The 26,841-nt window shown below is 34.8% G+C and overlaps 1 protein-coding gene across 1 annotated transcript in view; it reads right to left on the bottom strand.

Moving 5' to 3' along the window:
- Positions 1-19,205: 19,205 nt before the first annotated feature.
- The window catches only part of LOC106646036 (uncharacterized), a 321,141-nt gene continuing 313,505 nt past the window's right edge, over positions 19,206-26,841 (bottom strand). Inside the window, exon 7 of the mRNA XM_089598068.1 lies at positions 19,206-19,835. Coding sequence (XP_089454194.1) covers positions 19,206-19,835 — 630 coding nt within the window. The remainder of the gene's footprint in view (positions 19,836-26,841) is intronic.

Raw genomic sequence — 26,841 nt, 5'->3', positions numbered from 1 at the left:
CGGAATCGGAGTAAAAATTATTCTTTGTTATTTTGACACACATGCGAACTGCAAATAGAGCTAATCGACGCCTCTGGTGAGAAAAAGGTTAGCTCATGCAATCCAACGAAATAAAAGGCAGCTTATAACCCTCATCGAAGACATGTTTTGCTCATATACTCCAGCGTAACAAAAGAGCAACTCGTAGCACTCAAGCGAAAAAAATGCCAACTTTTTATACTTCATCGAAAAAAAGGCCAACTTGCTGCGCTCCAGCAAAAAGAAGTACGACTTAATGCATTCTGACAGTGACAAGCATGCATTTCAAGCAGCAAACGGGAATAAACAAATTTTTGAACGATTGTGCATTAGTTAGAGTGCATCATATAAAATCTCAGATTCAATTAAATTTTATACTATATTGCTACGTAAAGGTCTTTGCTCTTTTTATAATGAACACAGGGTCCTAAAAAATGCACTAATTTACAATTAAGAATTTTACTAGTCTCGTTGTCTGTCACAATTTTATGTGCATAAAAACTATAATCAAAGTAAACAGTACATGTTATACTAAAAAAAAGTAAACTTCATTAATAATTTTACTGATATAAGGACCTTCATCGTCGACGGTCGTAATTATGATGGATCCTAGACTATTTTTTCCGAGATTTTTAACAAATTTATAAGATTTAGCTGTTTCAATGTGTGGAAGATGGTTGTTAACATCGTAATCACATTTTTGGATGATTTTTCCTAGAATTACCTAAAGATTTTCAGGGGCTTTAGTTTTATGCAGATATAACTATTAATTGCAAAGCTTACGACACTATGAAAGACAATACATTTCTTCAGGTATTTATATAGTTATAATGGCACCCAAGATGAAGTATACGAGTGTTTCCCTGTACCTACGGTGTTAGCTTGGCTGACCGAGTCAAGCCACATCCATGATACCTTCCCAGGTTCATGAGGTTCATTCTCATCGTTATTGAGTCAAGCCATGTCCGTGACACAAGACATTCGCTCGCAGGAAGGTACACGTACACGTGTGTCTGCATTCTTTGATGCAAGACGAGCCTCAGAAACCGGAAACCATAGTTCATGTAGGCACACGAGTTCTTAAATAAGCTTTAGTCACTTTTTGTACATCGTAAGAATAGGACCACAGCGCTCTCATGACGCTAATAGAAACTTTAAGCCCAATAAATTTCTAAGGCTAGTACACCCGTATCATTATGAAAAATCATATGAGATAAAATTTGATTTTTCCTTTAATAAATTAAATGACAATTCAGAGGACTATGAAATTGTTTTTAATCTTAAAAGTACTTTCTTACTAGTATGGTATGGAGGCACTTTATTTATGAAACTGATATCAAAATCTTACTTAACATCTATTACATATAAAAATGCTCACATTTTGGATACAATTATTTAAATTCTTATTATAATATATCATAAGTATTAGCAGGGAGCCGCTATGTAACATGCGTGTCTGTACTAGCCTCTCAGTATCTATACGTAGCTATAAAAGCATTTAAGGTCTTAATAAAGCTTATTTCCAAAACTAAAAAAAAAAAAAACTAGTATCTATACGTAAGTTCACGTTAGACAGAATTGCTCGCCGTCCATCGTTTAGTTTAGTTCTGCTTTGGCTGTCTGTCAGCACACTCGTAAAACTGTTGTCTTTGATTCCTGTAACAATCTACGACTTCTTTAAAAGTATCCAAGACTGCACGACGGGTTCTTATAATTAAAGTATTCATTGATTCAATAGTTAGCATAGAGTTGTCATTTATTAATACGGGTCCAACCTAATAAAATTCCAGCCTTCCAACGAAATATTTATCAGATTATGGGCCCATGTGCTTTTGCCACTGCGTGGATTTTTGGTGGATGTCGAGCTCTTACTAATTCTTTTTTTTTCATGTTGTTGCTATTCAATGGATATAATATATGCTAAGAAGAAAAGACTGTCCAAGAGCCCGAAAGGTTGCTGAAGTCTCCTTCAGCGTTGGAGATTATAGAAGAACTAGTAATTTTACCTTTGGACAACAAATCAGCAGCAAAATCAACAGTAGTTCGGACCGGTTACTATGGTATAGACACAGCAACGCAGGCAAAATGTAAGTGCCCTCTAATTTCCTCTATTTACAACAAGAGTAAGTTCGTACGTTCCTCTTTTATATGCATACACATGTCAACACGCACTTGGATTGCCAATAGAGGTGTGTGCTCGATGGATAAATTCCCAGAAAAGGAAAAGGCAAAACAGGGAAACATATCTAAGTTGGATTGCCAATAGAGGTGTGTGCTCAATGGATAAATTCCCAGAAAAGGAAAAGGAAAAGGCAAAACAGGAAAACATATCTAAGACATGTCCTCTATTTTTCTCCCCATGAGTATCTGCACACAGGGCAGCTTGTACAGGGAAAGGTGAGGCATACGTCACATAGTAAAAGTAAATATTTTTAAGGAGCGTAATGTTGCAGTAAAAAAAATACTAGTAGATAGACTAATCACTCTTAGTGAATAATTAATTCGTAAAAATGTCTTTTGTCATTGCATCATTGGTTTTTGTAAGGTACACAAAGTTTGTAAGTTACAAAACAAGGTAGAAAAATGGCTCGGTCTGCCCACCTAACAGGCACATTTATCCACCGGGTGGGGCATACGTATCCTAGATATGAATGTCCATTTATTTCATTCAGAAAATTTCTTTGGAATAGTGATAAGATAAAAATGGAGATAAAAAACGTGATCGTGAAAGAAATCACAAATGCAAAATATCCAAAAATCTATTATTTAAATTGTAATACTGTAAATTTTGAATCAATACATGTTTAATTTTCTTGTAAATATTAAAATATAACGAGCATAACTGCTTAATAAAATCTTAGAATAAATATTTTTTGTTTCATTTATTATTGAATTAACAATCTTATGAAAACTTACAGAATTTTATATTACTTTAAATTTGACAAGCATTGGAACTTAAAAATTATGACGTTTATTTCTGCAATGACTTTTGACGTATAATTAAATAAAAAATAAGGTTGCATGCAAAGAAAAAAGAAACAATTGCACTTCTTTACTTTGAAAAGGAGATCAATGGAAGTGTTATCTAAAATTACTGAAGAATTTGTATTTCTGGTATAAGATTCATTTGGTCTTCCCTCAATTTTTTCACACTACCTTTCTTGTTGTACTGTCGAACCATAGCTGGTTAAAATATTACAACAACTACGTACACTGAAAATAACAGACACTTGGCACTGTTTACTTTTAACATAGTGCAGGAGAAATAGTTAGAAGCCATCATTAGTTGTGATAAATTTGTGCACTGAACTACGGAACATGAGTGCCATTTACCCCGCCAGTTGTGGCTATGAATGCCTTGCATAAAAATTTTTTTCTATGAACGACTATAATTTTTAATTGTACTTAAAAAACGAAAAAAAATAAAAATGAAAGTTGACACCTTCAACTTTCGATTGGGCACATAATATAACAGATTCAAATTTTTTTTCATGTTTTTCTGGGCTTTTCAAAAATGATGCCACTTGGCAATTTTAAGCTCGAAATTTCAACGTTTTTTAAAACCAGCGTGTAGGATTCAGAGTCCCCCGGTAAGAACGAAGTTCTCGCATGTATGTAGTAATCACATGCATACTGTAAAACACAAGGTTTATAATTACATGTGAGTTCAATATGTATTTTTTTGTGGGTTATGGCGGTATACTGATGTCTTCTCAATACATTTGTCATGTATGAAAGGCTCGGAAACCCATCAGCCATGAAGCATTAATTTTTATTTCTCGAACCAAATTATAATTCTAATGGTTTATTATAAGTTATGATTATTGAGTATAAAATATGTTATTTGGTTCATAAAAATGAGATAAAAATAATGAAATGTGCAAGAAGAAATTTGTTAAGAATGTTGTTAGCTTTAATTATAAGAATACATATTGTATTGATGCAAACGTTATGAAAACATATGAAAAAATTTGAATTTAATAAAAAATTTAACTATCCAATTCTATTATAGAAACTATTGGCTTACGATAACTAAAGTATGATGAAGTCGCGTGTTGTGTGTTGGTAAAACTTGAAATTGATTAATATATCGTTTACCAAAATCAGTGGTAATACTTGTTCTTCTACCAGTGAGCGCGTAGAAGTATATGCGCATTGCATAAGACGCAAGCAAAGTGAGGGTGCCAACACACACACACACACACACGCACACGCACACGCACACGCACACGCACACACATTTTAAACACCTTTTTGTGGGTCGCTTGCTGTGTTCGTACACGCGCATTCAAATCTTGCTCTCTCTACTTATTTTTTTAGATTTAGTATTCAAATCTGCCACCAATTTCCACCAATGCCACTACTGGTTATACGATTGTGGCGCCTGGGCTTAGATAGGTGTGAACGTTGTGTGTATGCATGTCTACCAAAAAAGTGCGCCCATTTATTTACATAACAGTGGTTTGCAAAAATTTTTGCATTCAATTCATTACCAAATTCTCTTAAGTTTAGTTTTTTTTTTTCTGGCTGATGGGTCCCTTACAAACGCACGCTTTATTCTTATGCTGAGGTAGCCTCGCTGTTACCAAGGGGAATTAGTATGATATGCTCTGTATATCGTACGTAACAAATGACATTGCTAACAGAAATCATAAAAATAACAACAACAAAAAATAAACAAATGAAGGGCAGGAATACCATAGAACCAATAAAGACACTTCAGGGATTGATAAGAAATGTGGATTACTTTAATACTAAATGCAAGTACCTCTTCAATGTTCTTAAAATCTGTGGAAAAAATAAGTAAATACAAGTTAATCAGATTCATCGCTGACTTGAGAACTACTGATCACTTGGTTAACTCATGACTGATATAAAAAGGGTAAAATTAAATGTGCAAACAGCAATCTCTTGGAAGATTTAAGAACGGGAGGAGGTGGCACGATCATTGGTAGAAACAATAACAATGTATTGTCTCTGAGCAATGTAATTTGTGCTGAGTTCTTTGATCAAAAATTTACTTTCATTAAGAAAATTTGTGGACCTTAATCTGGCTATGTACCTCAATAAATATAGAATTGATAGTTTTGATCATCTTTCTAGCTAGCTGTTTATCACTGAAGTGAACATAAAAACCCCACTGGATTATTGAATTTTATACTCAAGACAGGGAAAATGATCAGATTAACGAAAATTTGCTTATCTAGTGACAAACGGTTTGGGAGAACCTTGGTATCATACTCACAGCGTCTCTACGATCAAAAATTTAATACCTGTAAAACAGGACATCCAAACCAGTAAAAATGTCGGGTAGACAAATAAGTCAAAAACTATAAATATAGCATCTTGCTATGAGAATTTAATTAATAATCAAATTTTTCTTCGCTCTGACAAGATAAAAATAGAAAATACACCCATTGATGACAGCTAAAGAACACATGAAAAGACATATCCAATTAACAGAATCAGACGCCTCATAAGTCGAATGAAATGGAAATTTCGCTTGCTTCACTAGCACCACATAAAATAATCAATATTGATTTAATAAAATAATTTAGCGGCCTATATTACATAAAAATACAGAGACTTTGTGGACAAAAGTTCAGCTTAGTAGCTCAACACACGGGTTTCATTCTTATAAAGCCTGAAGATGGAAGGTTCTACAAAAGCAAGGACGTAAAATTTAATGAAATATTTGTGTTTGAAGACAAATATTTTAAGACTAATATATTTAATTTGGAACTAGTTACAAAAAATTAATAATAACAGCTGAATTCTGAAATTTGATGATGAAGTCAAAGGGAGTTCAAGAATGGAGGGAGAAGTCATCAGACAAAAACAAGGACGATCATCTGAAAAGTTTAATATTAAAACATATAGTGTTAATATACTGGAGAAACAAAAGAAATTTATGCACCAATGAATTTTTTAAGTCTGCAAGTGACAAATGACATAAATGAACACATCAGTTTTGGACGAGAGGACCTACAAAATAAAGTGAAAGATCGCACTTTAACTTTGTTTCAAGATGAAGTGTACTATGCGTTACTAGCTAGGATTTACAAGGATTCAATGAACTATCAGGAAGTTATGGAACAAGACAGTGGCACACAATGGTAGAAACCAATAAAGAAAAAATTGAGATCAGTGAATTCTAACAAAGTATGAAAAGTTGTTGACAGGTCGTCGATGATAAAGGCAGAAGTCAAACATTATTTCTTCTTAATGGGTTCTGAAAAGGGAAGAAGACTATTTGGAAGACGCAAAATATAAAGCTAGAGAATTTATCTGTGGATTCAAAGACAAAAACAAATATGACTTGCTGGAAACTTATGATCCAGTCTCTTGGCTGGTAGTAGTAATGGCTTTTCTGGTAGTAATCAATTAATTCAATCTTAAAACACGATAGCCAGACGTAAAAACGGCGTTCTTGAACATAATTTTCCGTAATGAAATATAAATGGAGATAGCTGATGGTGACCTTGGTGCTCCAGATCTGAGGAAAACTAACGGATGCAAGTCGAAAAAATCTTTCTACGGTCTGAAAGCAAGTTCCAAGCACTGGTATGAGTATTTTCCAAATGCTGTGACTAAAATAGGATTGCTTCAACATCCCGGTGAACTTTGTCTTTTTTACTGGAGATGCCAAACTAAAATTTTAAATTTGATTCTATGTGTACATGACATGCTCATAGCCTGTAACTGTGGCAAGAAACTGACAAAAGAGATAAACTCAAAAATGAATTTGGAATGACTGATCTAGGTGAAGTAAAGAGTATCCTGGGAACATATGTTGAAAGAAACAAAGAAAAACACACTGTAAAATTTACATAAGAAGAATATACTGCAAAAATACTGCAAAAATTTGGCTTTGACAATGCTGGATGGCACAAAATCCCCATGGTTACAAGGTAACAGTGTCTATATCAGGAAGTTGTTAAATGTTGGCTATATTTGGCTAACTCTGTATGCTCAAACGTCTCGCATATTAAGTAAACGTGTTAAGTCGACACCAGATAAATTCTATGAAAGAAAACTCGGAGAAACTGCAGAAAGTACTTTCATATCTGAATGGGACGCAAAAGAGAGAGCTGATCTTTAAAAGAAAGATTGAATGCATAGCCACCTTCTCTAATACAAGTTTTGCAGACTGTAAGGATTTTAATACTATAAATGGATATGTTATCTGACTGTTCGGTAATATAAAATCTTGGAAAACACACAAGCAAACGTACGTTGCCTTATAAACGTGTCAAGCTGAGTACATAGCTATGAGTAAGGCCTGTCAGGAACTCATGGCCTTAGGAAATACTTTAATGACTGTATTGAACATCAGTTTTTTTCCTATCACAGTCTGGTGTGATAATAACGCAGCCAAAGCAAGTGCGAAATCCTACAAAGCGAGCAATTTTAGACGCATGTTATCAAATCGTGATTATTGCGTGAAAGAATGCGGTCAATGTGAATTTATCAAAATCAAGTGGATCACACCTGAACAAAAGATATTGCTGACATTTTCATCTAAGTCTTATCAAGATTAAATTGCATGAGACTATGACTGATAAAATACTGAATCACTATTTATTTCACATGACAGCTGGTTTTATGTCTAAAAATTGAATATGACTAACCTCGATCATTTAAATCTATTTTAGGGAGGAACGAACAACAAGTTAACAACCTCTGAGAAGACCGTGAGGCCTGAGACTCTATTATGTTCATCCATCTCACTAATATATACATATAGCAAAGCCCTGAAAACCGTTACAATTGCTAACCACGAAAACTACTTAACCAAGTCTTATGAAATTCTTCATACCGATTCTTGACATTTCCTAAATGGTTTTTGCATGGTTTTTTAAAAAAAACTTAATATAAATAACAATCAATGAGCTCAAAGTTTTGCAAAAAACGTTAGCTTTGCGCTTTGTTGAATAGGATCTGCTAAGTAGCGTCGAAGTAAAAGTGAAGCAAACCTGCAATCAAAGTCAGTGAGTCTGGTTATAATATTCTTGAAAAAAATATCAATTATCATAGTCATTCACTAACAGCAGGTAAAGAACAGAGCTTTCAGTTATGCAGAAGGGTACCTCGGCTACCGACAATACTCCAACAGTTTTCTATGGGTTGGTGATCTATGCTCATTTCTGATCTTGGATCACGAAGATGACCAAGTAAAATGGAAACAAAGACATTGTAAAGGCTAATACCAGGAAACGTTTGGCTGGCGCTAATTTCTTCAATGCTTAAAGGCATCCTGGCTGTTTTACTGACGAATCTGGTTCTGCTGATGCATCTCTTGCATGAACAGCAAATTAAGAAACAGTGTAAGGAGTATTCTCCTTAAGTGTACTTCTCGTATCATTAAAATTTTTTTTTCTTTTTTTTCAGCTTATTATTCGACCAAAACTGCAAGAATTCCAAAGAAAAGTTTTTTTAATTAGATTTTTTTTACTCTGGAAAGTCTCAAGAATAGATGCAAAATTTAATACTGAAAATGTTTTACATTACGTGTCAATACAATGAGGTGCTCTACTGACTACAAATCTTGAGTAAAGCAGGGGGTGCTGCCAATCGATACATGATTGTGAAAATTACTCTTGATACTTTTGTAAATATAGTTGGTTAACTTTTTCTTCAATATCTTGAAGTATAAATTAGTACTTAGCCAAACAGCTGAAGATAATATTGTGATTATTGCCCCATGATACTGGCATAAGTGATAGATTATAAGTATCAGCAGGGCACCACCATGTAATATGTGAGCTTGTAATAGTCTTCACGGATAAAGTATACATGGAACGTTCTTTGTCAAACGGAACAAAGATCTGCCCCAAATTTTATAAGTTGTAAACAATGTTTTATGGGCGCAAATTATAGCTTAGTACGTGGGCTTTCTTCTGCTGTCTGGATGTTTACCAAAATTCAAAATGGTGGACCAATATGGCTGCTGCAATTAGTTAAAATCACTCTGAGGTAACAGTTTTACGTCATTTAAAATATGTTTGGACCTTCAAAAATAAAAATTAAAGCTTAATAGTATGTATTTTCCACCTTTGATTACAAATATATGCTTATTTTTTAACGAATACATCACAAATCCTTCTTAAACCCAAAAAACTTCAAAATAAATCAGTTTTGCTTAGTTTTTGATCGTATTATGCGTAAAGAAATTCTTTCAAAAAATGACCATCATGAATTTTTTGTAGAATGATAGAAAATATTTATAATTTTTCATTGCGCTGATTACTGATTTTTCTTAATCTCAAAAAACTTTGAAATGAAGCAATTATGCTTTGTTTTTGATTGTTGAGAATGTGAATCAATTTAGCACAAATCGCAAATTTTTTTTTTTTACTGGTGAATCATAACACATATGTATATTTTATAGGTAATATCGCTGTTTGTCACTAACCTTCAAACACTTTTTGATTAAGACATTTTACTCGGTTTCAACGCATTTTCAACCGTTCTATTATCCGTATCGTATAACGAAAGATCCAATATACTGGTACATATCTATTTGAAGAATAAAAGAAATGTTATTTGAGGAATATATTTACTATGTGAAAAAAATGATGATTACATAAGAAAAGTTTATGATTTAAAATAAAATAAGGACAAAAAAATGATATCAGAAAGGTTTTTGCTAATTTATTGACAGCGGTTTTTGTTTTCTCAGCAATATTTGGTTGTTGATAGTACTTCAGTTGCACTCGAGTACCTAAATGCAGTCAGGGTATTTTTGGATGAGACCTCGAAAGCACGAGCTTTAGAAACATTATTATATATAAGATTGATATGGAAAGCCTTATATTTGTTTAATATTGTTTTACCTCATCAAAGGGATAACATATAATTATAATTTAACAATCAAGCTATAAAGTTGTATAAAAAATTGAAAGCATGTAGTAGCATTTACTGGCGTTACAAGCGTTTGCTGATTTTGGACTTCGGAATTTAATAAGATTCTAATAGCGTGTTGGTAGTTTATGTACGTGGTTGTTAGTAAAAAAATTTTTTCCCCTATTAATTTGTTAGATGCATATTAATAAAGTCATATGAATTGTTTCTTCATTAATTTCCTAATGCACATAGATTAGGGTATACCAATATGCAAAACAAAATCTACAGAGAAAAAATTTTTTTCCCTAACAACCACTTACCCAAACTGTTGCCACGCTAATAAAATCTTATTTAGTACTTAAGTCCAAAATCAGCATATGCTTGTAACGTAAGTGAGTGCTACTACGTGCTTTAAATCTCTTATAGGACCTTATAGCTTATTTGTTAAATTAATAATTATATGTTACCCGTTTCATGAGGTACAAGAATAGTAAATGAAATAAGGTTTTTCACATTAATCTTATATTTAATAATGTTTCTTTCATATGATCAAATTTTATAACATATTCAGTAATTTTTTGTTTTGAAACAAATATTGAGTTTTAAATATTAATGCGTCAGCCATGTCACAGTCTTTTCAAGCAGTTCATCAAAACAAATGTTGTAATTCTTTCAGTAAGGAAGGGCATCAAGGAAAAAAGCTGCAACAAGTTTCCAAATCATTTTTATCTGAGCAACCTAATATTTCTAAGAAATCTCTCATTTGTTAAAAATGTAGAAAGGAGAGTTATTCAAATACTGTAAATTAATCAAATGATTTGATGGATGAAACGATCTCTAGACCACCGGATAATGAAGGAGTTTAGTGAGCTAAAAAGATCTGTTTATCAAGAGAAAATAAATTAGAGCCATTAATGGATGGACTAAAAGAAAAATTTTTCCCTCTATCAGAGAGCGATCCATTAAGAGTCTCCATTCTGACAATTCTACCTGACTGTTCGACATTACGAGATATTATGGAGGAGTTTAATGTTTCTTTGAGAATGCCTAAGAAGGCACGAGATTTAAAACATACAGATAGTATTTTAGCAACTCATAGTCAAAAAAAGGGTAAGACATTACCAGACAGAACTCAATAAGGTTGTAGACTACTATGATAGTGATAATAATAGTCGCGTTATGACAAATAAAAAGGATGTAGTGAAAATTAAAGAAGGTGATATGATTGAATATATGCCAAAAAGATTGCTTTTATTAGATGTGACCATTTTATATAAGAATTTTACCGAAGAACATTCTCAATTTCCAATCAGTTTCAGTAAGTTTGCAGAGCTAAGGCCTCAATGGTGAGTTTTATCTGGAGTAAGAGGTACACACAGTGTGTGCGTGTGTGTAATACACCAAAATTTTAATGCTATGTTTGATCCGTGCAATTTGATTGAACTAACAAAAGAATCGCACTATCCGCTGCAAAATTATCCTGACTGGATTAAATTTTTCCTTTGCAGGAATCCCAAGCCGGATTGTTACTTAAGGATATGTCAAAAAGGCCCAAGACCCTCAGATTCCGTGACATTTGTGCTACTCAATGATGATATAGAGAGTATTATTTACAGCGTTTGGCAGTAAACTAATAAGTGCACATTAAGAAAAGAGTGCCTAAGTGTACATGACTTTGTACCAAAACTATCTCAGAGCCTCCAAAATTTAATACCACACCATTTCCCTTCTAAGAATCAATCACAGTTTATAAAAGACCTGAAAAAAAACCAAACGAGGGTCTCTTGGAGATAGATTATTCGGAAAATTACGTATACGTGGCACAGAACGCTGCTCAGCAGTTTCACTTCAACAATGACCATAGTATAGTATACGTGTTACTGTCCTCTATTACACGGAAGCCCAAGAGTTAAACTACAACAGCTTTGTATTGCTCTCTGACTGCACAACTCATGATACAATAGCTGTGTATTTATCGCAATCGTATTTGGTTCCAGCTATCCAAAAAAAATGCCTAAAAATATTGAAACTTTTTTATGTGTCAGATCGAGCAGGGCAGCATTTTAAAAACTAGTTCCAAATGATTAACTTACACCATCAGGAAAATTTTTTCTTAGGCAGAATGGCATTTTAATGCTACGGCACACGGCAAGGGAGCTTGTGACAGAGTAAGGGTAACATTAAAGAGGCAAGCAACACGTGGTAGCTTACAAGATAAAGGAAATGAAGTTATTCTAAATTCTAATCAACTTTTCAACTGGAGGAAGAACAAATTCCCCAAAATCACACTTTTTCACTACACTAAACTAAACTACGATAGAACATCTAGAAAACTAGCAAAACGATTATCTTCAGCACCTGCAGTACCACAAATTTCTAAAGTTCATGCTTTCACGGTCTCGTCCCAGAATATCCTGACGGCATTTAGGTACTCGAGTGCAACTGAAGTACTATCAACAACCAAATATTGCTAAGAAAACAAAAACTGATGTTAATAAATTGGCAAAAACCTTTCTGATATTATATTTTTGTCCTTATATTTTTTTTTTAAATTATAAACTTCTGTTATATTATCTTCTTTCACATAGTAGACATATTTCTCAAATAATAATTCTTTTATTCTTCAAATGGATATGTATCAGTATATTGGATTTTTCTTTATACGATACGGATAATAGAACGGTCGAAAATACTGTGAAACGAAGTAAAATGTCTTAATCAAAAAGTGTTTGAAGGTTAGTGACAAACAGCGATATTACCTATAAAATATACATATGTGTTATGATTCACCAGTAAAAAAAAAAAATTTGCGAGTTGTGCTAAATTGATTCACATTCTAAACGATCAAAAACAAAGTATAATTGCTTTATTTCAAAGTTTTTTGAGATAAAGAAAAATCAGTAATCAGCGCAATGAAATATTTTAAATATTTTCTATTATTCTACAGAAAATTCATGATGGTCATTTTTTGAAAGAATTTCTTTACGCATAATACGATCAAAAACTAAGTAAAACTGATTTATTTTGAAGTTTTTTGGGGTTAGGAAGATTCAACACTATGTTAAACTAAAATAGAGTGTTGATTTATGATTCAGTATGAAAAAAGATACTTGATAATTATTTTTTAAGAATTTTTTGACGTGCAAAACGTTAAAAAACTACGTAAAACCACATTTTTTTGAAGTTTTTTGAGGTTAGGAAGGATTAGTGATGTTTTTGATCAAAAATAAGTATTGGTTTGTGATCAGCAATGGAAAATTCATATTATTAAGTTTCAACTTGAATTTTTGAAGGTCCGAAATTATTTTACATAAGGTATAACTGCTACGTCAGAGTGATTTTGACTAATTGCAGCCACCACATTGGTCCGCCATTTTGAATTTTGGAAAAAAGCCGGACGGTAAAAGAAAGCCTACTAACTAAGTTACAGTTTGCGCTCATAAAACATTGTTTACGACTTATAGAATTACGGGCAGATCTTCGTTCTGTTTGACAAAAAACGTTCCATATATCTTACTAATATATAAAGCAAAGTCGCTAAAACCGTTGTAATCGCTAACCACGAAAACTACTGAACCGATTTTGCTGAAATTTTGCACACTGATTCATGATACTTCCTAGATGGTTTTAGTATAGTTTTTATCTTAAAAAATTTAATAACAATAGCAATAAATGAGCTCAAAGTTTTGCAAAAATACGCCAGCTTTTCACTTTAGTTCAGTAAAATCCGCTAGGTGGCGTCGACATAAAATCGAAGCTACCTGCAACATAATTAAATAAGTGTGGTTATAATAGGCCGGAGCGTATCGATAGTGGTATAGTTGAGCTTCGGCAGTTCAACAAGCTGTTCAGAGAACCTTGGTGATACTCTTGCAGCTGGATAGCCCGGTTACGTACGACACTCTTATCTATGGGGGCAGGGGGACCTAAGTGTCCCTTCACCCTGAATCTCGACGAGTGCAATCAAAGAAAAATAAATTACTTCCAACCGATGCCGTCTCTGCCAGAATTACCAGGAGACATATCTAGCCAGAGCACAATCTGCACCAACTCTTCAGAGTTGTGTGGCAGTCCCACCTTCCCACCTAGTGTAGTTAGAGAATTTGTGGCCACAAATGTAAGCAAGGGAAAACAGCTCTGAGGGGCACGGGAAGCCACAACGGCTACCTTTTTGGTCGTCGCGTTCCCCAACGCGCTTACCCACATGTTTCCGTCTAAAGATGAGCAATTGAGCAGTTGGTTATCCGGGGAACGACCCGAAGACAAGATATTCTTTGGTCAGCGGCGTACCTCCCTCCATCATAGTCTCCGTACATCGAGAAGCAAGAATCACTAACCAATCTCCCCATCTAAGATCAGTAAAACAACTGAATCTGCAAATAAAAAAGGTGCTTTAGACACCAACGTCTTCGACGTTATACCGGGAGACGTTGGGAAAGAGCACTAAAACTAGCCCCAAAGCTTCGGACTTTGTAATTTTTCTCCTAATCAGTCTGGGTCTTCAACAGTAAGCCAGAGAAGATCACCCTGAGGTATCCAGGCAGTCACAATTACTGTTAACTGCAGTCAAGAAAGAGTTAACTTAAGAAGCTCACCGGTCTTTTTTAGGGCCATCAAACGTCGAACTACCTTGCCAACAAATGTATTAAAATTAACAAAGTTGACTGAAAATAGCCTTTAGGGGTCATAAAAGTCGTAAGCATACCAATAGTCGCAAAAGGGTGTATTGGAAAGAAAACCTCAAATGTATCTAATGAATACAATTTGAGGCGTCAAGAAACTGACGCAGAAAATTTATCGAGATTGAAACAGCAGCGTCAAAATCGTCAACTAAAGAGTCCATTACGTGAGAGATCAGCTTTTCATTTGTACCCTCACAGCAATCTCTGAAATCTTTAAAGATCCTACTTCAGATTTTTTAATGAGTAGAAAATGTATTTGTGTTTTTGTGGCAATAAAAATGTTGGGTTTAAGGTCCAGGACTTTATTGCTCTGGTAATAAAATTGTGAGATATGAGAAAAAACAATTTTTTTTTAATATAATTTTTTTGGGGGTTTAAAATCTTAACAGCTTTAAAAAATAGCCCTTTTCGTGAATTACACAGAAGAAACTAAATCAACAACTTCTTATAGCCATCGATTATTTTATGGCATAAATTTTCAGTATAATTATTTTTTTGAATCTTTACACCTTATTATTTGACCAAATAAACTATATGGATTCCGAAAAAATATGTTTTTAATAAGAAGATTTTTGTTCTGAGATGTATCGGGAATATGTGTAAAATTTTCTAACTAAAAATGTTTCACATTACATGTCAACACACTACGGTGTTTTATTTAGTAAGTCTCGGGCGAAGCCGAGACGGGGGGCTGCTAGTATTTATATATTTGTAAGTTCACGATTTACAGAGTGACATGCCATCTATCGTTTATTTTAGTTCTATTTTGGCTGACTATAAGCACACTTACAAGATCATTATCTTTGCTTCCCGTTACGATCTACGACTGCTTTTAAAGTACTCACGAGTGGACGATGGCGTCTTATTAATAGAGTGTTCATTATCTTTATTGTAAGGACAGTATTGGAATTTATTAGCAAAGGTCCAACCCGATAAAATTCCATACTTCTAATAAAACATTTATCGTATTAAGATTTTAACAAACAATTTATGACATATAACGCAGGTAATGTGTGGTTATATATCTACAGTTCTCACTTATGCAACTTATTTCTTACACTTTTGGCATTTATTACGAACAAACATTCTCATCAACTTTATGATGGATATCTTTATGTCGGTAACAACCTTTAAGTTCTGTAGAAAATGTGCAGCAATCTCATAATATTAATTTTGCTTCCGTTTAATAAAAATTTTTGTATCTTTTTATGTTTATTGATGACTTAAATAAGGATCCGTATTTGCAATCCATACATACTATAGCATTTAATTAGCCCAGTAAAAGTCGAAGCACACATAAATTATTTTCCAACTTCATTGAATATTCGATTGCCATGATTATTGAACATCGAAAATTAATTTATGTCTTTTATTATTTAATAAAATTATTAATTTTTGCTTATCATCAAATAGAATTAAGAACAATACTACACTACCATCGGCTTAATGGTTTAAATGATACAACTTTTGAATAAGCTTTTGATGTGAAACATCTATTGACGCGCATAAGGGTTCGACCAACGTGAAAAGGCTAACCGTACGATGGCTTGATTTCCTCTATCTCCTTTTTCGCACGTTTACTGACTATAGACACCTGTCACCCCTCTCTTGTTTATAAAGTATACTACCCGTATGTATGAGAATGTTTGGCCCCAAACTCTGCAGCCTGCAGCGCTGCTGAGAAGAGTCATCATGGCGTCTTGAATGTATATATAGATTTACAAATACATATGCGTATCTACTGTTCTTGTATGTATTGAAAATATATGTGTACAAATACAGTCATAACCTTATGCCTGTATGCTAAGTACCCTCGACTCATGTATATACTTGTAAACAATAACGTGTCGGTCATCATTAAGTCTAGAAACGGTCAACACAATATCTATATATATATTTTAGACGCCATCATGTAACTTCTGCAGCAGCGCTGCAAGTGGCAGAGCTAGAGACCAAACATTCTCATATCTCTATAGAAATGTAAATATACAATTAAATTTTATACATGTATTTTATACATGGCATATACATACGTATGAATACATTTTAGACATCACAAGTGTATATATAACTTACAAATTTTACTGACTCTAACCTACATTCTGTTCTTATTATTTATAGATACCAACCAAAAAACTTTTGAATAAGAAAATTAATCAATAATTAGGTGTTTTTTATATTATGTATAACTCAGCCCACCGATTCCAAAAAAAATAGTTATGATTATTTTTGAGTCCTCTAATAATGTTAAAGTCGTGTGAAATTGTGTTTTGAAGTTCGTTTTGCTTATATTTTCAACGGCTTAATATGTGGAAAAAATAAAAATACCAGCGTATAGTGCAGCCACTGATCGTGTACTAATGCGTTCGCTCTCTCTCTATTCGCTTCGTGCAGCAATTTGAAACAACGCCACTTGCAGAAGAAAAGGTGCCGATGCTAACCAACAAGAATACATAGAATCTTATGGACAATTATCTGTTATAATCGTTTATTTTAACAGTGATGTATATTTAACCACTAACGTAACTTTTTTGGGTGTAAGGTACACTTTCAATTCAAAAAATACCTATTTAATAGTACCTTAATGAAAAAAAAAAAAATTCTTTCTTCTTTCATGGTTGTCTTTTGTTAGTGAATATAGCGATTATTCTTAAATATTATATATTTCGTGAAGTACTTTGAAATCAACCAATTAAAACGTAATATTTATGATGCTTACAAATACATTATATCCATTTCATTCAAGAAATTTACTTTGTTTTATGAAATAAAAAAAAAGTATTATTTGCTAATTATGTGCTAGTTAGGACTGAAAAAACTTAATTTAGTCATTAAATACTCATTATTGTTGAAATATACAGTTGCAATCTATCATTGTCTATCTGATGTTGTATATTTTTGTTAGTTAGCATTGACATCTTTTCCCCTGCTGGTAGCGTCGTTTCAAATTGGTGTACGAAGCAAATTGTACTCACACAGGTAGACCTTTTTCATTGTTTATTTTAAATGTAATGCGCTTGTAGAAAATAATAAATTAATATAAGAATGAATACCATTTCTTTATAATTTTAAGAAAATTTCTTCTTTGTAAACAGGATTATTTTTAAATATTAATATTTGACCATCATGCAAAGTTTTCCCAGTGTTCATTCAAACTCCATGTTAACCCGTCTTAAGTAAAGAGCCAACGAAATTCGCGCAAGTCTACAACTACGCACTGTAAACAGATATCCGAAAAGACAGAGATACAGAGCAAGTAATACACAGAAACGTTTGTTAAACCTAACATAATTTGCTTAATCTATAATATTCACTGATAAAAATACATATTTATAACTAAATCGTCTTTCAAATATAAAAATATGAAATGAATGTTATTTAGAGTCAGAAAAATGAATAGTTTTTCTACCTCGGGCGTTTTAGAGAGGCTGGTGTGCGCTCGATAGAAAAAATAGGATTCGCCAACATAAGTGCGATTGCTTCGTGGCTACTGTACGTTCCTTGGGTGCTGATTCGCAGGGCCCTCGGGCCGCAAAATAGCCCCGGAGACGATGGCACTTATCTAACGAAAACTAATACTTTCATCATAGACAATCAAATACTACCGAGTTGAATAATAACATATTCTTTAATGTTTCACATCCATTGGGGGTTCCGAGACCGACACCTTTTTTTTTCTTTTATATTTTTATCTGCTTGTGTTTATATAAAATTTTTGGCTTGTTTCTTACATTTTCTTTCATAATTCACAGTTCAGGGTCGCGATCCTGTGAAGGCTCTGCATAGGTCAGGTACTCTAAGTACTCTCATATGAATTCAGCTGTTCACGATCTGAAACATACCATCTAGGCTACGAAGTCTGTAACTCAAGGCTTACCAACGTAAAAACGTAAATACAAGCAGAACGATGGATGTAATTTAACGAGACGAGTCTAAGTTTTTATATAATCTTTACTGATATTATTACACTTCACCAATCATTTTTGTATTGCTGTATCCTTTGATCTATTATACTTTTAAGTTATACCAAACACTTAAATTCAAAAAAATTTTTTTATCATTAGATATAACCTCTATTTTTGATGGACATTGTTTTTTGTTTTACAATTATCAGTATTCTTATTACTTTTTAATGGACATTGTTTTTTATTTTACAATTATCAGTATACTTATTACTTTTTAATGGACATTATTTTTTATTTTACAATTATCAGTATTCTTATTACATGAAGTTTGCATTAATTCCTTAAGAGTTGAGTAAAAAAACGAATTTTTTTTTTTCAATTGAAACAGTGTTAGTTTTTACTTTGATTTCCAAACCTTTTAAAAATAGCAGATGAAATTAAAAAAAGTTTATCATCTACATCAACTAGGTGTGACATTAAAATAAGGGAAATCATAGATGTATTAAATACAACTTTAAATTCTTTGTCACAAAAGGGACAAATTATATACTGACTATCAGGATATTCAAAATTTTTCTAAACTAAAGTTTCTATAATATGTACCATTGTTCAAATATTTTATCATGAAAACTTTGATGGTACTTTACGCACTAACATTAAAAATTACATTCAAAGCTCTCAGAAAATACTATATAAAGCTGTTTTTTACTGATTATTAAGGAATGTTAGAAGTTAATTCAACATAAAGTGTACTTCAACTGATGAGATCCTCATTTTTCCGAAGCATTTCTAAATGCAGCTCGTACTCACGCGCTTTTAATCGCAGAGAAGCTATACTGTTGCTTCGACGATCCATGTCAGGATAAGTACTATTTTTAGTAATGATTGTGGAAATTGATTGCGATGATCTTGACTCAGTTATAGTAGAGTCTGGCTCAGATAAATGCAAAGATGGTATAACTTGCGCTGGTAATATTGAAGCTGATGGTGAGTGTAGATGTGTAATAGGCACTGAAGAACTGCGCATAAGCTTGGGCTGGAGGGATGTTGAAATATTTTCAAGAAAAGTGTGAAAAGAAGGATTTTGTTTATATGATAAGGATATGCCAGGCTGTAAAAGTGTTGTAGGAATGCAGTGATACTGATTAGCAATACTATTCTCAGGAACAGAGGCAGAACCGTGACTCAAGGATGAGTACTGAAAGCCTTCTAAGGACTTCTGAAAGTTTAAATTCTGTAAATTTACAACAGAACTAGAAAGAGAAGAAGCACAAACTGTTGCTGTTGAAGTATTTCCTGATTCAACATATGGATTATAAGGATGTGCTTGTGGGCCAACTTTTTCTTGCTTGCGCCATTTTGCTCGCTGGTTTTGAAACCACACCTGGAACAAGATAGTTATACTTAATTTAACAAACACATGAAATTTTGACATTTAAAAATTAATTTTTTTTTATACTATTCTTTTACGGTCAAAATGTTTATGGTACGGCTGATAGTTTTTTTATACAAATGATGAGTTATATGCACCAGGCATATGCCAAGTAACATTACAAGGCAGTTTACCTTAAAAGTGTAAAAGAAAAACTGGCAGTAAGTGCAATAATATAACCAGCTTGATAACATTATGATGCAAATCTAAGTAAATTTCATAACAAGAAGTGCGTAAGGCATTGGAAAGTATCTAAATTTATTTGATTATCTTTTTCCAAACAATTCACTAAGAATTATTAAAGGCTCACATTTACTGCAATAAAGCGCAACAAAACTAACATAACATTTTGTTTCAATCAATTCTTAGCTAGCATAAAAAAAATTATTAAATTATCTCCAGATAACACAAACTTATTTCAAAAATTTTATTTATATTCGTAAAGCACGATGTAAAATATTCATAAGTATCTTAGTATCTAAGTTCTTTTTCTTTCAATAAAAGTAGTTTCTGTGATTCTTTCAAATTAATTATGTACACGTGACTTCAAACGTACATTAAATTTTATTTTGTATAACCAACACACTAACAGATAATTGTAAGTGTTTTTTAAGTTATTGCTTTTTTGACGCTTAAATCATACGTTAATTAGGTCTTGCAACACACAGTTTTTCTCTGATTTAAATAAATAAGTTATGTGATCAGTTTTTTTTATATTTAGCAAGCTATTTTATGACATAAAAAGTTTTCGTTTTATCAAGCTTTTTATAAAACTCCCTTGTAGGAATAAAATATTGTAAATTCAATGCTAATACACAAGAAAAATGGTTTAAAGGTTGTTTAAACACCGTATAACTATAAGATCAAGATTGTTTTTAAAATTTATTTCACACAAATGAGAAAATGCTTTTCTTAAAACTTTATTTTTTGTTACAACATATTTTATAAATTCATCAAGTCACATTTTTAATTTAAGAACAATAAAAGATAACTTAACGTAATAAAAATCTTTGAAAAATCTTTCATTTTTTTTGCGCCCTTTCCAATAAATAACATTGTACAAAATTCATTTTGTCTACAAATTTAACATATTCCATAATTAATAATTATTTTTATAAATAACAGAGTAAAAAAAAAATTAAACTCTTAGTATTACAGCCAATAACGTTAACTTATACAATTCAAGGTATCTCATTAGGACCTTAAACTTATTACCAAAGCTAAGAGTCAGTTTTTCAAAAATACAAATGTAGTTTTATAAGTCCTTAGCAATACAAAAAAAATTAATATTTTATCATGTAATTTTTTTTGAAGTTATACTTCCATAGGCGCGTTCTGCCCTACGAAGTAAATCAAAGATTTCAGATTGGTGACCTTAAGAAAAAGAGTAATTGTTCACGAGAACGCGTTTTTAAAATGTAAACAAAGACCCTGAAGCTGCTGTTGCTGGTTGCGAGAGAGTACGGCCGAACTCAAACACATTCTTAAACGTCACATCCATGAACTAGCTTTTACACTTACATGTAAATTTACCAGCAAGTAAAATTTCGGCTGTACTGGCTTTTCTCGCTCGCAGGCACGAGCAGTTAGGCCTTGTCTCTCGAGCAGATCAATCGCTCAGCAAAGCATAGTTGCGTCGTTAACGACCTTTTGCGACTTTTAACGTCGAACTTACCGAGTCTCGCTTAGCTCAAAGATTGTTCTGTTTTATTGTTTTTTTCTTCTAATCTAATCTTGTTAATACTTTCAGTTGTTTCTTTATTCCGTTTTTCAAACAAGCAAGCAAGCACACATATTTTTGTTATATTATTAAGTTTATATTTATTGTTACCTGTTTGTTAATAAATCTGATTTTAAAAGTTAAACGAAACGAGTGCGTGATTTATTTATATTCTCGAGTTTCTTGCGAGATTTTGTCAAACCCTCGAAGAAACGCTTTTGACGCTGTAAAGGCAATATTTTGATCCGGCGGCATAAAAGTCGATATCGCGATACGCCGTTGGCTATTTAATTAAAAATTTATAGTTGGCATTGTCGCGAAAATAAACATGGTAGCAGAGCGTGGTTGCCTTTACTAGTGCCAAACAGTGACTTGAATTCAAGCATTTGGAAAAGGCTTAAACTATTTTCAAGGATTTTGTACACCGTTGGCATCGACTGCACAAATCATACCCTTGGACTTGAGAGGAGAGAGTCGTCGTCAACAGGCAACACTCGGGCATTAGTGCTTATCATTTCAAGGCCTCCTCATTCATCGGCTCATACAACTCAGCTCGACCAGCGTATCTTCAGCGGTATTTTGATGAGCTGGAGTTGGTGGGAGAGGTCGGTGTTGTCATACGTTGCTTCGGCTAAGGTACAGTGCCTGTTCGCTCTCTTCCTCTCGCTTCTTTGTTTTTAAAACATCTCGCACTCGTCGTTTTCAAGGCCAAATAGGTCGGTTATTTATTTAGATTCCAAAGGTTCTCGAATTTTTGAATGCTTATACATCTAGCCTTGTACGTAACGGAATATTTGCTTCCTTTTGTTTATATCGCACCTTTCTTTTCGTTTGTGAGCATTATTTTGTTTTCACAAGTTCGGCGTTTCTTTGGCATTTCATCAATAATATGGAAGAATTACTTGAAGAGCAATTAGTTAACTTCGAACTCGTTATGGATTTCCAAAAAACAATGTTGAAAACTCCTAAAGAAAAGCGTTCGATTGGTTGGTTTAAGACGCAACTCGAAAATTTAGAAAAACAGTGGGATGGATTTTATAAGCCGCACAAGAAACTTCTAGCATCAAAGGAAAGATTTAAGGACGAGAAATATTTCGAGGAAGACTATTATTCCTCAGTGATTGCACAATATACAAATACGAAGACTTTGATTTTAGGAGTAATAAATCCAGGACGCAATCAGTCATCGTTACAGGGTGATAATAATTATGTCGATATAACTATGGAAAGCCCCTCCTATAGATCCCCTCTACCAAAAATCGAGCTGCCAAAATTTTCGGGTAAGCAACTTGAATGGGAAATATTCAAGGGAATGTTTATCGCGCTTGTACATGACGCTCCTACCATTCCGCCAATCTTGAAGTTGCAATACTTAATTCTCTCGCTCGAAGGTGAAGCGGCTAATCGATTCAAAAATCTTCAGATTACTGCCGAAAACTATGAAAGTGCTTGGTTGTCAATTCAAGATCGTTACGACAACAAAAAAGTTCTTCTCGCAACACACATGTCTCATATCATTTCATGCCCGTCTATGCAAAAGAAATCGGTCGCTGAAATAAATCGCATTATGGACGTCGTGCGCGAGACCAAACAAGCTCTTGACAATTTGCGTATTCCCGCTGAAAGAATGGGAGAGTTGTGGCTAACGCATCATATAGTAAGTAAGCTCGATACATCAACACGCTTAGAGTGGGAACGAGAGGCTGATAAGGGTAACGAATATCCGACATATAACTCGCTCACCGAATTTCTCGAAAGGCTCGTTCGTGTGTTAGAAGCAGCTTCACCTACCACTTCAAGTAGCTCGAACTCTCAGTCGAAGTCAAGCTCGCAAAATTCATCGAACAAATCAAAATCGATAGCTGCGCACACAACAGAAGTTACCTCAAACAAGAAAAATGCATCGTGTCTCTGCTGTCGTGGAACGCACTATCTTTTCGCATGTCAAAACTTTAAAAATTTAAGCTTGTCTCAAAGATATGATTTTTGCAAAAAAGAGAAGTTGTGTTTGAATTGTCTTCAAACTTCTCATTTTGCCAAGCATTGCCCTTCGCCTAAACGATGCTTTGTCTGTCAGGGCAAACACCACACAAGGTTACATAACGATTCTCAAGGATCGACATCAAAACCTGCAGTTGTAAACGACTCTTTGTCATCGTCTGACTCTAGAGACGCTTCTTCAGTCCATTTTTCGAGTCAGGGAATTGCTAAGAGTGTTTCAGCAGGCAAATCAATTCTTTTGGCTACTGCATCTGTAGCGCTAGCAGACGCACATGGCAACAAGGTCACTGTGCGTGCTCTCATCGATCCAGGAGCTGAGAGATCATTCGTCGCAGAACATGTGCTTTCGCAGCTTTCACTCAAAGCTCAGAAAATCTCTCGCTTGATAACTGGCGTGGGAACTGAGGTAACTTCGATCGCTCGAAAGGAAGTAAGTATCTCACTGCTCTCTAACGTCGATAAAAATTTTGTCATTCAGTTTTTGGCTTTGGTGTTGGACAAACTCACTAATCTCTTGCCAAAAGTCGAAGTTGATCAAAACCAATGGTCACATACGAAAAGTCTCAACCTGGCCGATCCTTTATTCTTTAAGCCAAGTCGAATCGATTGCATCCTCGGTGCAGATGTTTATTCATCAATCATCATTGATGGCTTAGTGAAAGGTCCAGTGGGAACCCCAATAGCTCAGAACTCTGTGTTCGGATGGATTCTGACAGGAGCTCCTGCGAATAGTCAATCGTGTCATCATTCTTCAGTTCAGGTGTTTCACACATACACTGAACCCTCTCTCGATAAATTCATGGAGAAATTCTAGGAGATAGAGGAGGTCCCTCAAGAAAGACACGTCACCCCAGAAGAGCAATTTTGTGAAGATTACTTCTCTCTTACTTACGCTCGTAACCCTCAAGGTCGTTTCGTCGTTTGACTGCCATTTTTTAAGCAAGTCTCGTTTTCTGGTTCGCGAGGTATAGCCGTAGCTTGTCTTTTTCGCTCTGAAAAGCGTCTAAACAAAAATCTACTCCTCGCCGACAAGTACAAGGCTTTCATGCAGGAGTACTTGGATTTAAAGCACATGGAATTAGTCCCGTTAAATCAAATTTCACGTGAAGCTTACTACATGCCTCATCATGCAGTTTTTAGACAAGATAAGCCTAAAAAAATCAGGGTAGTATTCAATGCTTCCCAAAAGGATGTAAGTAAATGTTCGCTTAATGATGCACTGTCTCCAGGTCCAAAACTTCAAGTGGACATCACAATCGTCTTAACTCGATGGCGATTTCAAAAATGAGTTTTTGTTACTGATATTATCAAAATGTTTCGACAGATTCTGATTCATCCTGATGATGCAGACTGGCAGCGCCTTGTGTGGCGACCCTCAGTTGAGCAGCCTTTGCAGGATTAAAGAGTGCTTACCGTCACCTACGGCACGGCTCCAGCACCTTATTTGGCTCTTCGAGTACTCAAACAGCTGGCTCAGGACGGCCGTACGACGCATCCAGAGGCATCCAAGCTTCTGGACCATCAAATCTACGTGGACGACATATTCGGAGGCGCGGACGAAGTCGACTTAGCTATCGAACGACGTGATCAGCTGATCCAGCTTATGGCATCAGCAGGGATGGAGTTGGGTAAATGGTCAGCAAATAATCAAAGTCTTCTTGATGGAATTGTAGCTGGCAACATTGATGAGGTCCCCGTCGACGTGGACGAGGCGGTATCAACGCTAGGTCTCAGGTGGCTTCCTCAAGCCGATAATTTTATTTTCAAACCTACAATAGCACCCTCTCCATCGATCATAACAAAGAGAATTATTCTCTTAGAAACTGCTAAATTATTTGATCCATTAGGTTGGCTTGCACCGGTCATCGTAACTGCAAAAATCATGATGCAGGATCTATGGATCAATAAGTTCGATTGGGACGTACCGATTCGAGGAGATCTCTTGCAGCAGTGGATGAAGTTCCGTAACTCTCTGACAAAATTAGACGTCATTAAAGTGCCCAGATGGATAGGTTGTTCTGAAACATTTTCTTGGCAGCTTCACGGTTTTGCTGACGCTTCAAAGCGAGCCTACGCTGCAGCAGTCTACGCTGTAGTTCCTGGTAAATCTTCGGTTCTTCTTATGGCCAAAACAAAGGTCGCTCCAACAAAAATGGAGACTCTTCCTCGGTTGGAGCTCTGTGGAGCACTGTTGCTTGTTCGCCTAACTAAGCACCTGCTACCTAAGCTGCATCGACAACCACAGTACATTCACTTCTGGTCCGACTCCAAAGTCGTGCTGAATTGGCTAAAAGGTCATCCATCAAGATGGCAAACCTTCATCGCCAATCGAGTAAGCGAAATTACATCTTTGTATCCACAAGCTGAGTGGCGACATGTAATGTCCTCGTACAATGCTGCCGACTGCGCAACTCGAGGACTTACACCTCAGCAACTCTCCGAACATAGCCTGTGGTGGTCAGGACCCATATGGATGACATCACCACAATCGACATGGCCTTCAACAACAGATGATGACTACGCCGATCAACAGAACATTCAAGCATTGGTAATGCAGGAGGCAGCTTTACAAAAGCATGTCGACGACGACTGTCTGATATATCTGCAACGCTTCTCTAGTTTTGCTAAGATACGCCGTATCCTCGCCTATTGCGCGCGATGGATACTCAACACTCGTCAGGTAACTGACAAACGTCAATACACTTACCTATCTGCTCAAGAGCTTTCTTGGGCTTCTGCTTCTTGTTTTAGAGCACTACAACGTCGACATTTTTCCATCGAATTGGAGCAGCTACAGGCCAACAAACCACTTTCTAAGCGAAGCAATTTGGTACGATTGGCACCTTACTTGGACGAGATTGGCCTCATTAGAGTTGGCGGCCGTTTAGAAAATGCTCCACTTCCATACAGTGAGCGACACCCTATCGTCCTGCCTGGCAATGACACAATTGTAAAGTGACTTGTCCAAGATACACACATTAAGACACTGCATGGAGGAGTACAACTCATGCTCTCACAGTTGTACCGAACTGTGTGGATCACACGAGCCCATCAGCTCGTCACACGAGTCTACCGGAATTGCTACAAGTGCATCAGACACAACCAGAAAAGTGGACATCAGCAGATGGCTGCACTACCAGCTCAAAGAGTTACTCCACTACGTCTATTCGCCATAACTGGGATAGACTACGCAGGGCCAATCCCAGTGCTTTTCTCCAAAGGTCGGGGTGCAAAAAG

This window comes from Copidosoma floridanum, unplaced genomic scaffold, assembly GCF_036245765.1.
Source record: "Copidosoma floridanum isolate Cflo_tuat_1 unplaced genomic scaffold, Cflo_Japanese_pri ptg000005l, whole genome shotgun sequence".
Taxonomy (NCBI): Eukaryota; Metazoa; Arthropoda; class Insecta; order Hymenoptera; family Encyrtidae; genus Copidosoma; species Copidosoma floridanum.
Note: the sequence above shows the minus strand (reverse complement) of the source record. Positions and strands in the feature narration are given on the sequence as shown.